The following is a 13,292-nucleotide window of genomic DNA, read 5'->3' as shown; positions in this document are numbered from 1 at the left end:
TCAGATGAAATACTTTATTTCTTGAATATTGACGCTAACTCTAACAAAAAGGCACATTTTTTTTTTATTGGCACTACAATTTTGAGCAGCACTTAACAAAAACAATAAACCACAAAAACAAGATATTGTTCAAAACTAACAATATATTTTATCTCAAAAAAATAGAAACAAATAAAGGACTATCCAATTGGGAGTTAAACCTTTGTTTTCATTTCAGACAATTTTCAAAGGTTCATCCAATTCATCTTCCACATTTAGCAGATAGTAAAAGACATCCTTGTTTCCATTTGCTTCATCTGAATCTTCTGATGGCGCTTCGTAATATTGATCGTCAAAATACTGATAAACGGGCTCTTTTTCGTGATTTAATTCGTACTCTTCACATCTGTGAGTAACCAAACTAGGAAAAAAGGAAATTAAATTAACACACAGCAAAGTGGTAATAATAGTCAGATTAATAAAAGCTTCATAACATGCTATATGAATTACTGTCCTGCTAAAAATTAATATTTACATAATTTTGACATTAAGGGAGAGTGGGGTCAATTGTAACATTTTTTACTTAACTATTTTTAACTAACAAAAAATCCAATATATTATTAGTATTAATTGACAGACGAGTAAAGTAGACTATCCTCTACTAGAAAAAAAATAAATACCTTATTTTAAATTTCATTATATTAGTTATTCACAATTTTTGACAGTCGTGCACTTGTTACAATTGTCCCCACTTACAGGGTCAATTGTAACAGTTCATTAATTAAACTAAAACATAGTTAATTATACATATTATCATAGTTGTGATATATTTTTTATTGATCAAAATAGTAGTGATATTTTAGGAGTAAAAATAATAATGAGCAGAGACCTAAAGGGTTAAACTTTTAACTTTAAGTGGTTAAAAATTTTAATTTATGCTGTGAAAGGTGACAAATAAAATAATGCACATGCAACATAATACAAATGATATAGGAAACTATTGGTGGTTCTTAAGGAGTTAAGTAATGGTTTGTAAACATATGATTATTTATTTTCAGCTGTTACATTCGTCCCTTTACTTATTGTTACAATCGTCCCCAAGACGCCATTTCAGCTTCATTTCTTAAAAACAATGCTAGTTAATTAACAAAACTGATCTTCTTTTTTTTTGAAATGTTAATTAAGGTGTCCACTTACATATTCGGTTAGTAATTTTTATTTGCTTAAACAAAATTACTTTGTTACAATATAATATTCTAATATCAAAAAAAGTACTTACGTAGCGTGAAAATAAGTAACTCTTTCAAAAGTACATAAAAATGGTTGCCAGCAGGGGTGTACATGTAGATTTATTAAATACACCTTGTGCGCCACCTAGGAACCAAATCTAGAACCCGACACTCGAAATTTTTGCTCTGTTACAATCGTACCCTGTTACAATTGACCCCACTCTCCCCTATATTAATAATAGGGTCCCAAAAACCAACGACATCGGATTACAGTTCGTTATCAAAATGTAATGATTTGTGATTTGATTGTTGTGTATTCCTTTTTAAAGCTTTGGACTTTGTTATAGCAGTAAAAATTGCATCTTCAAGAAAAGGGATGTTACCCATGGACCCAAAACACTTTTTTGTGTGGAAATATTATTCTTCAAATTGTAAATTGAGCCGCTTAAAACCGAGGCAGTACATACAAAGCATGATATAAGTTGTATTTACAGGAAGTTTATATTTACAAGATATTATAATTTGCTATTAAATATCATTGTTATTTGTTTCAAACCTTCATGTTGCTAATAAATGGATGCAATATTATAACACAATTGCTTATATTGTTATTATTTATCTAATTTTCATTTTGCAATAAATGCCGTTCTTTAACAAAGTCTTTTCCAAGTTAAAATTACATTGATAATGCATCTTTGATAATTCTTTACTATTAATGGGTATTAAATACATGAATTGTATATCAATATGTCCTACTTCTATCAATAGAATATTGATATCTGGTAATATTGTTATAATTCGGCCCTTTGCCAATAGGCGTCTTATAACTTTTGCTAAGCCAAAAGGGCATATCTCAGTTAAATATAAAATTATAAATAATTGTTTGCTTTAACAACCTTTTAAATTTATGAAGAATAATTAAATAATGAATAAAAACATTAGTTCCTACAATATTCAGCATTTGTGCAATCAACATTTACTTAAACGCTCACACCCAAAATTTCAGTTTTTTCGGAATACGTTTTTTGCGCTTTGAACGTCAGTATAAGTCAGTACTGTAAAAATAATGGATTTCTTTTATCTCCATCAATGAATACCTTATCTATTTAGAAATTCATTTAATGCAACAAAGAGATTTAGCATTTTCGAATTACATCCCGCACTTTCACATCACATGCTCTGCGCAAGTACCGTAAACTAGGATTATTATGTAGGAACAGGTTAATGAGATATGCAAAAGTGCTAAATCTCTCTCTAATAGTCCTTTACGTATCCTTGTAATTTTAAACCCAATTAAAGAGAGATGCGTCGAATATTAGAATAATTTTTGTGGTGAGCTTCACACATAATTAAAATTAACTGGCATTTGTATTGCAAGGAAAGGAAAACAGCCAAAGCATCCAACTGCTGTTCACAGGGAGATTCTATTCAAAACAGGAATTGATTGTCAAACCTTCTACAGTAAAAGTTGATAAAACGAGTACAGTATATTATGAAGTCCCTTATTACGACAAATTAAGTCACAGTTAAAATTCTGGTATTAAAGAAACAAAGAAAATTGTTTGTTTAAAACTAGTTGAGTTTCAGAGGATAAAATTACACCCTGTCACATTTTTCTGCAAAAACAAAATATTTTTTTTCGATCTTGACCATTTTGCTGTCATTAGTTTTTGAAATTCATTTCATTGTTGTAAGACTAAGACTGTAATTCTAAGACTTCTTTCACTCGTTTTTAAATTACTTAGTTTGGAAACTTATTTGTATTAGTTATTTAAAGATCGTCTCATTCATATACTTACCCTCTGTATTTTTTGCAGCTTTCGATTGGGTAATCTTTCCTAAAGCATTCCATCTGCAAAGCGTTAAAGTAAATCCTGCCTAAACGGTTTGATGTCTTTGTATTTGCCTCTTTCAAACAGTTAAAGAAACATTCATCACAGTCACAATGAGACCTAAAAATATGCCATAAAAATTTATAAGTATGTTTAAAATGTTTAAAGAAAACAAATGCTCGTATCAGTGTGGGGAAAAAATGCATGCACCAGCGTGTGTAGTTTAAGTGTTGACTGACTGCTCAGAATCGATTTTTTTTCCCACTTATTAAAAGGCAATTTTCAAGTAAAATTTAAGTGTTTTTTTTTTCGTTATTTATCAAAATCAGTACCTTTTTTTCGTTAAAAGTTTAAAGAAAAAGTACCATCGTTTCTCAATTTTTTTAGAATCGAGAGAAAATATTTGTATATTTATAACTTTGATGGCGATAAATTTGAATCAATAGAACATTTTACGTTATATATAATTATCAAATCAAATACGAGGTAAAATGCAATTATCTTCATGAGTTTGGTCGAATGAATTTTTTTTTGGGTTATCTGTTACATTTATTTTGTTCCAAAACTTAAAAGATCTGGAACGAACATAATTAAATTCGTTCATTTTATAAACGTCGTTGAAAAGTCGACCCATTTTTTTTGGGTTTACGACTACTAAAGTTCAACTCCTTGTTGTTTTAAAGTTCAAAGCCTTGTAGTTTTAAACCTAATCCCGAAAACAAGAGAACTCCTGGATCAAGTAATGGGAGAAATTTGCCTTCGTGGAGGACTTTTTGATGGAACTAACCCGCATTTGCATTACATAGAGAGGAAAGCCATGAAAACCTCCCATGGATCGCCTGATGGCAAGGGGACTCTAACCCATGATCCGTTTACCAGTGAGGATATTTCACGTCAGCACTTTGGTCGGTGCAAGCCGGATGCAGATTCGTAACTACCAGCTATCGCTGGGATTCGAATCCAGTTCACCTCATTGGAAGGCGAATGCTCTATACCCAGAGCTATCGCTGCTCAAAAATATGAAGAAACATGCAAGTGATTTTTTACTGTATTTTGTTGAAGTAACGGAATGAGAAAAGTATTTTACTTAGTTATCGGCGTTGGGTTTTTCAGGCCGTGTTTAGATTTAAATGCAAGTATGTTGTCATTGCAGGAATCATGAGCCCGGCAGCACTTATCGGCCTCTACTTCTTCTCCAAGGTCATCGTAACTCTCAGATATATTACCGGCACCACAATATTTTGTTCCTGAAAATCCAAGCATCATCAAGAGTTTGAGACATTTAAAAATACTTTTAAAAAAATGAAATTTAGTTATATTAATAAATACTTTTAAATACATAAATTTGAAGTATTATTTTTAATAATTTCAATATTAAGGTGTCTTCTTGAGGTCTCACCGTTCCACCAAACACACTGTCACGTGGAGATAGCGCGCTCGAATCCCGCCGCAAACCTAGTTGCATTTCTCTAATGCCTCTTCCTAACCTGTGCTATCTTTGCTTCCACTTGGCATGGGCTCAGGCCTGAAAGCGAGGCGGAATTGGGAAAAAACTGGTAGTAGAACTATTTTAATAATAGATAATTTTCAGGAAGAGTGAATCTATTCTTAACAATAAACAATGCATTGCTATTAATTTTTTCTCGGGGAAGAAGCACTTCAATATAGAAATTGTATCCATTAAAAAAAGTTTTATAGTTATGGATATTTTATTATTCCAGAAAAAAAGCTAAAAATGAAATTTATTTGTTACCAGTTTTATTAATTTCCGTCTCCATGTATATAGACTTTCAGCCCTGCATAGGCTAATAAGCTGTACTTTGAACAGACAAGACTGCATATGTGTGTGTAACAATCAATAAAGTACTAAAACAAATTTTATTTAACTTTGTCTTCAGCATTTTTTGTGAGTAGAGTTTTAAAAATATAAAAATCAAGCAAAATTAAAATTATATGTTCTACTTTTATTTTATTTATATTTTTGAAAATTATAAAATGAAATTTACGAATATTCGACGAATTAAAAACATTATTTTGTCAGCATTTGAAAATTTCTTATTTTTTTAAGCAACAAAAAGAACAGATATTTTAAATTTCTTATATCCCAGACGCAATTTTGCAAAACAGCAAACATGCTGCACCAGTAAGGCTTTTCTAGGGAATGTTTTTTTTTACAGTTTTGGGTTGAAGGTAGGTAAAAATACATATCTTCATTTTCAGATTTTTATTTTCGTGGTATCAGAGCTGCACAATGACGACTATCTGAAAACATCCCTGAGGATGATCAAAAAACATACCATCGCAATTTTGATCTTCTGCGGGGAGGATGACTGCCCCGCTTTGTTAGCCTAACGATCCGGGCGCGAAGTCAAGTACTTTACCGTAGAACAGTTTAACGAGGACCGATATCATCTTGAGATTTAATGAGACCTATTCAACAGATTGAACTCATTTTTGTTTTTGAAATTTGGAAATCAAAAATAAAATATTTCTTTTCTGATGAAAAAGTATATTTAAACGCAGCACGATGCTCCAAGTTTGCCACACTTTGCATTTTTTTAACTTATACTTTTACACAGGATGGTGCCACATTCATGGTACAAACTTTAAGGGTAGGGGTACAGGACATTGTAATAATCATTTATGGTATGGGAATGTATGGGCGCAAGTAACGCGGTGAGGCTCTAATACAAAAAATAAGAGACGAAAGGTAAGACAAAGTGTTTATTGAAAACGTCGTTGACAAGTATAATGCTTACAATAACTGCTCAAAATTGCGTCCACCAGTTGTGATACATTCTTAACAGCGTCGGTAGAGCTATTGGCGTACACGTTCAAAGATGCCAGGTATTTCACGCACTCGTGCAACTGCATTGAATATTCGAGCAACGAGATCCTCATCTGAGTCAAGTGGAGTCGCATAAGCAAGATTCTTCAGATGTCCCAATAAAAAGAAATCGAGGTTTGATGAATCAGGAGATCAGGGTGGCCAAGAGACTGGTCCACCACGCCCAATCCAGTGTGACCCAAACGTAGCACTCAGGTATGATCGGAACATCCTATAGTACTTCTGGTAACACCAGCCAAAATTGTAAATAGCGCTTTCCCCTACTGAGATGCATCATGTTGAACGGCGGTTAGACATCTACTGACCTCTACCGGCAACGCAACCAACTGATAACTCAATTTCTCCTTTCATTTATTTCCCCTGTTTCCGCCTCACCACGTCACTTGCGCCTTTACATTCCTATACAATAAATTATTATTATAATACCCTGTATCTACCCTTAAAGTTTGTAACATGAATTCGGGAACATCCTGTATTCATTATTTTAGAAATAGGGAAAAAAATTATCGGATTTACTTAAAATTTTTTAACACAGATTAGAAAAAATATCGAGCAATGACCATTTTCCTTAAAAGGAAATATCAGTGTAGGAAATACAAGGTCACGGCCTATAAACCTAAAAAAAAATATTATTGTTGTAAATATGGCCCAGGTGCCTAACCTTAAAAAAATAGATATATGAACTCCTCACAAGGAACGAGCTTGAAATTGGAGCTGGTGCTGCACGCTTGTTGTTTAGCAATCTTGTATCTCAGACCTTCATAAATGAGTCCCAAAAGAAAGCTAGCATGAATTTCAAATTGCAAAAATACTTTCAATATGTAGCATTGCGTACCTGGATAGATAAAAAAAACGTTTAACATTCCGAATTGGCTTAACATATTTTTCGCATCTCCACCAGAGAACATTCCTTTCGTCTTGCCTTCATTACAAATGCTACTTATATTCCTCATGTCTTCTTTATTCTCTGTATACTGTCGACTTCCAGGTATTTTCTCTAGTGTTTTCTCAAGTATACTTATCTGAGTTCTGCAAAGAAAAAAAAAGCACCTTTCTTAAGTAATATGCATATAAGGGGATTCAACATCGTCTTTCCAACATTGACACGCATAAAAAAGGAAAGAAAAATAAACTTAAAACAGAAAAAACCCTTTTATTTTTGTTAACCTTAAGTGGTAAACGTGGGGTGCATCACTTTTTGAAAAACTTGTAGGAATTTTCGCCAATGACAGAAATTTAATGAGCAAGATCTCTGCTTAATTATATAATCAAAACATTGTTTAGGAGAGTCTAGAACATATTTTGAAAACTTTTTCAAAGTTTTGTTTGTGGGTAAAAAAAAAAAATTTTTTTTTTAAAAATTTATGAGTCGTTGTAAACAAAAATCATTCACTAATTTTATTTAACATTTTAAAAAATTTCAGTTTCAAGTTTGTGGTTTAGCTGAAAATGTTATACTTTAAAATCAACATTTTTAAATTCTTGTAAAATTTAATTTTTTTCAAAAAATTTAATAGTTTAATTTTATTAAACATAAAATTTCAAATTATACTTTTTTATTACTTTTCTAAAAGAAATTATAAAAATTTCTTAGAGACAAATTAAAATACTACAAATTTCATTAATCTATATATTCTAAATTTATTGAAATTATCTTTTTTTTTTGGAGCATTCGAAAAGAAATAAAAGGGAATAAATTTATTACAGTCAACATTTTTAAATTCTTGTAAAATTTAAATTTTTCAAAAAATTTAATAGTTTAATTTTTTAATTTTATTAAACATAAAATTTTAAATTATACTTTTTTATTACTTTTCTAAAAGGAACTATAAAAATTTCTTAGAGACAAATTGAAATGCAACAAATTTCATTGATCTATATATTCTAAATTTATTAAAATTATCTTTTTTTTTGGAACATTCGAAAAGAAAAAAAATGGAATAAATTTATTACAGAAATGAAGTATATGAAATTCAATCAAGCAATAAATCAATCAAAAATAAAATTCAATCGGTAACACGCAAAAGTTAAATGAAAAGGAAAAAAAGGTCAAACTGAGATGATAAAAAAAGTTTCATGATTTAAAATAGTTCTCATAGAATTATTCTTTTAAATAACCAGGAGGTTACGTTTACCAAAGAGGTTTCTTATTCATCATTTTTTTTCTTTTAAAGAGTCTCTTTTTTCACAAGAGATAAGAACGTGGAAAATATATATTTGTTTTTATTGAAAATTTGTTTATTATGTATAGTAGGGGCGCACAACCTTTTTGAGTGAAGGGCCACATGCGCAGCAGATTGACCAATGAAGGGCCGCATGGCGAAGTATATAGACATGCTTATTGACGGCAATTTTTGGTAGTAATTGTCATATAATAAGCATTATTGTTCTGGGCGCTAAATTCTTTTTGTCAGTTAACCTTGAAATGTCTGCATAAAATTAAATAATTTTAAATGTTTAAAATTAGAAACTGTAAAACTGATTACTTAAAAAAAAAAAAAGAATCGGAATCAATTTATCAGAAAAAAAATTTAGATAATTAAAAATTATGGGAAAATTCATGCTTTTTTAAAAAATCATATTACATAATACAAAAGTCCATTTAAACAAAAATTTTAACATTAAAATATTTGTTCATAGAATTAAATGTAAAAAAATTCTAGTTATTAAAATAAATGCAAGTTACTTTGATTAAAAGAAAGTTTTTTTTATAGGGTTAAAAATGATTAAAATTAAAACAAAACCCCTTCAGCACAAAATAAGATTTATCATTAAGTAGGGAACATACTTTAACTTTAAAACATTTATTTTAAATTAATTATAAGAGGCAGGGTCTGAAAGAGGGTAGAAAAGGAAAGAAAGAAAGACTTAATTTTGAGAGAGCTATTTTCCTTAAAGATAAAAAACTATTAACATGCTTGTTTACAACTTTTTATGACGAATATTTTTAACGTGACGACACTTTTACAATTTATACACATATATATTAATTAATAAAATTTACATTACTTTTCAAAACTTATCTTGATTACAATTTTTTAAGTTGAAATTTCATGATATACAAATCAGTTCCCAGCATATGATCATAAATTATATAAAATGGCCTAAGTAGGTAGAAAATGGTTTAAAAAATTTCTTAATGATTATCCTGCAATTTGCAAAGTTTCTAAATATTTTGATAATTTTATCTACTCGATCATGTGTTAGCTTTTTAGAGCCATTGAATGGAAATTTAATGATTTTGTTTAAAGGCTGCTCTGTAATTTTGAACAGGCTAAATTCATTCTAGAAAACAGCCTTTCGACAGAAGCTGTTGTTGTGAGTAGTATTAAGCTTAATCGGTTTTGGAATTTCAGATGGTGCTCTTCCTTTCCGAAATTTTAAATCGCGTGAATAAAAATAGCAATGTATTATTTTTAAATTGATTGAATACGAATTGCTTTACGTGATTTTTAAATTGCGTAAATAAGAAACGCGATGAGTGGTTATTAAATCGCATCAATACTAATCGAGATGTGTTAAATTGCGAAAAGACGACTCACAACGTATGATTTTTGAAATACGTGAATATGAATCACGATACGTGGTTTTAAATAGCGTGAATATGAATCTCGGTGCATGAAACGCCAGAACACGAATCGCTATATGTGGTTTTTAAATTGCGTAAATAAGAAGCGCGATGAGTGGTTCTCAAATCGCATCAATACTAATCGAGATGTGTTAAATTGCGAAAAGACGACTCACAACGTATGATTTTTAAAATACGCGAATATGAATCACGATACGTGGTTTTAAATAGCGTGAATATGAGTCTCGGTGCATGAAACGCCAGAACACGAATCGCTATATGTGATTTCAAATCTCGTGAATATGAATCGCGATGGAGGATTTTTTAAATCTCGCTAATGTTAATACGAAATACGATGTGCAATTTTAAGATTGCGTAAATACGAATTGCGATGCGTAACTTTTAAATTACCGAGAGGAATCAAAACGTACGATTTTTAAAATGAGTAAATACGATTTGCCAAAAGTGATTTTTGAATCATGTGACAACAAAAACAATAGGTTGGGTGCATGTTNGGTGGCTGCACCAAATACTGATTTCGGACGCTTAATTTGTTTCTTTTGTTTTGAAAATTTCATCATTTATTTGTATCAGTACAAGTCGTTTCTGCATTAAATTTCATTTGATTCTGATGATTCTTTCATGGTGTTGCATTTTCTACAAACAGCAGTTTAATATTCAAATACCAAAAAAGGTACTTATGTAGCAGGAAAGTATCTTTTGTGATGTAACTCTTTCAAAGCTACATAAAAATGGTTGCCAGCAGGGTTGTACATGCAGATTTATTAAATACACCTTGTGTACCACCTAGGAACCAAATCTAGAACCCGACACTCGAAATTTTTGCTCTGTTACAATTGATCCCACTCTCCCCTACACATCTCGTTTTTTTATTTATTATTTTTTTTTTTAAATTCTTTTCGGGAAGGTGTCTATTTTGCCAAGATACGTAATTATTTTTTAAGTTACATAAAAAATTTAAAACAGAATTGAATTTTATGAGTTGTAATATTGTGAAAAATATCAGGATATTCCAAATCACAAGTAAAAATGTTGCAATAACGGGAAAAAGAAAAAAAAACAAGTTCGAAAAACCTTTTATATTTATGTTAAAATCGGTACAAATAAAGGACATGAAAAGCATTATTTTAATGCACGATTCAAAACTCGTGAAGAATATCAGAATTTTTTCTTTTAATCACGGAGGAAAAAGCGTAGTTATAACTAACAAAAAATTTATCAAAATCCCTTTATATTTACAATGAAATTGGCGTAAATAATGAGCGTCAAAAATTTATGTATTTGAATACGGGATTTGAAATTAAAGTCGCAATAGCGTATAAAAAATATCGGAACTTTCGAAGTCTTGTAGAATTGTGTAACAATAATTGCCAAAAATAACGATTGAAAAATAGTGTGATTTGCGATAAAATCAGTACAAATAAACTACGTCAAAAAATGGTTATCTAAACGAGCGATTCTTCACTCGTGATTTGTAATAAAATCGCGCTAAAATACCGAAATTTTAAAAACTACACGGAAATGCGTAGCAAAAACTGCCGAAAAAAAGGATCAATTCAAAAGGATCAAAGTCATTTAGATTTTCCATGAAGTTTGCACAAATAAAAAGTTTCATAACTTTTAAAAATTGTGATTTCTGAAACTACATGAAAATTGGTAGCAGTAATTACCGAAAAGTCATTGGATTTACGATAAAATCGGCATACACGAAGAGCGTCAAAAGTTAAAACTAAAATTCGTATATCGTAATAATGACGTATTAAAAATATTGGGATTTTTAAAACTATGCGCAAATCCGTAGCGTTAACCATAGAAAAAATACATTGATTGTGATTGGGTGCATCAAAAACTTAAATGCGTAAATTTCAACTTTCCGATTTTTTTCAATTTTTCGAAGAAAAAATTTTTTTTTCTTCATTTTGTTCATATTGCGGCCGCGGGCCGCACATCGAGGGTTGGCGGGTCGCAGGTTGTGCACCCCTAATGTATAGTAAAATATATAATTAAGTCACTATTTTTCACAAAAGCAAAGAACACGGAAAATACGTTGAGAATATATATTTGCTTATTATTAAGAACTTCTTTATTATGCGTAGCAAAATGTATAATTATCATAACTTTCTGTTTCAACATTTTGTTGATATGATAATCTTAATAAAATTAACGATTTTCTGGATATGAAACATGATTAACCATACTTGGAAAAAAAATGATACAAATTGTACAACTCAATAGAAAATGTGATGTTTTTTTTTACTGCTCTTTATGCAGAATAAGCACAATTTTAAATTACATAAAGTTAATGGGTTTTGTGAAATACAAGACCCACATAACCTTTCAAAAAACATACAAATAATACCTACTTATCTCCTGAAATGTAACAATCTACGATCTCATCTCCTTTTACTTGAAATGCAACCAACCTCTCGTGGCTTTCATCAACATAGTATGCCCAAAACAAATTACTACTATCTGCGATACTTTCCAAATTGCTTAAGCCGAATATCGCCCTAAGGAGCAAAAACGCTGCGAATAAACGAATCATATCAAGTGTGTTGAAAATACCTATAAAAAAGAAAATCAAAAATGTGAGAAACTTATTTATACAAGATATGTCACGTTTCAAAGAACATTCATATATAAGGGTTTTAAATCAAGGGATCGAATTTCTATGCTCTGATCAATGACTCTACATTTTTGCTTATTTTTGCAATAAGTTCTGTGTAAAAGACGTAAGATCTTCGTATACAATCGCAGTACATAAAAAATTATTCCCATCTTTTGGTTCGACTTCCCTCAAGGAATGTTGAATGCGTAAAAAAAGGTGCATGTTATTTACAATTACTGCTTACAAATCTGTTCATTTCTGTGCGGATGTGATTTCGCATGAATTTACGATCGGCTCGTGAAATGATGGCCTTTTTTTCCCAATACCACAAAAGAAAAAGCGAGTTTTCATACGAAGGAGAGAAAAAAGAATTACCTGTAAACGAGGCATAAATGTTAATTAAAAATTTTTCCCTTTTTTTTTTTAACAGAATGAGTTTTTTCGAAAAGCTTACCCAGAAAGCATGTAACTTTACGACAACCATGTGTCTAAATTTTATATACATTGTTCGAAAAGATTTGCAATAAAAACCTTTTTTCAGCAACTAAACTAAAGGATGAAAGCCATATATGGCAGTACTTTTACTTGTACTTCGTTACTTTTTAAATTTAGTACTTTTACTTGTACTTTCGTTACTTTTTTCTAAAACTCGGTAAACTTTCTAAATATATATATCCGGCAAACGATGTTTTGCCATATGAATTATTTCTAGAGTATGAAAATATATCTTATTTATTGTAAATGTGTGCGTATGTGGTATATGAGTGGAAGAGGCATGGAGCGCTGTGAACGATGACGGAATGTGAAAATAACAACACACCAAATAATATTTTTTTTAATTTATTGCAACTTTTTCTTATAAATTATATATACAACGAATTCTGAAAATATTAGTCAACAATATTAATCTCTTAGTGCAATGGAGTGTACAATATTTTTTGTCATTCCATCTTTAGCTAACACAAATAAACTGGATGGTTTGCCCACTCGAGAGTATGCCACGTATCTGTGCGAAAAACATGGTGTGTTCAAATCTAAGACGCAAACAGACATTGTTTGGCCTTATCATTGCGAATGCCAATCTAATGTGGAACTGAATGCGTTTAAATTGAATTGGCACATCTGTGGGGGCATAATAGGGATTGGCACATAATAGGGATTCGTGGAAGTAATATACTTTCATCCCGGAATTTGTCATTTAAAATAA

General features: G+C 30.6%; 1 protein-coding gene across 3 annotated transcripts in view; it reads right to left on the bottom strand.

The window, feature by feature from the left end:
* LOC107453256 (uncharacterized) overlaps positions 1–13,292 on the bottom strand; it is a 31,345-nt gene continuing 18,053 nt past the window's right edge. For 2 of the 3 annotated variants that reach the window (XM_016070014.3, XM_043045963.2), the window contains exons 2-6: positions 11,841–12,042; positions 6,724–6,917; positions 4,128–4,287; positions 3,008–3,160; positions 1–400 (exon numbers count right to left, since the gene is read on the bottom strand). In XM_016070014.3, the coding sequence (XP_015925500.1) occupies positions 214–400; positions 3,008–3,160; positions 4,128–4,287; positions 6,724–6,917; positions 11,841–12,022 (876 nt within the window). In that variant the 5' untranslated portion in view covers positions 12,023–12,042 and the 3' untranslated portion in view covers positions 1–213. Of the gene's footprint in view, positions 401–3,007; positions 3,161–4,127; positions 4,288–6,723; positions 6,918–11,840; positions 12,043–12,170; positions 12,284–13,292 lie in introns of those variants that run through there. The other variant, XM_071179658.1, reaches the window with a different exon arrangement.

This window comes from Parasteatoda tepidariorum, chromosome 4 (assembly GCF_043381705.1).
Source record: "Parasteatoda tepidariorum isolate YZ-2023 chromosome 4, CAS_Ptep_4.0, whole genome shotgun sequence".
In the NCBI taxonomy this organism is placed as follows: Eukaryota; Metazoa; Arthropoda; class Arachnida; order Araneae; family Theridiidae; genus Parasteatoda; species Parasteatoda tepidariorum.
This window is presented reverse-complemented; position numbering and strand designations above follow the sequence as displayed.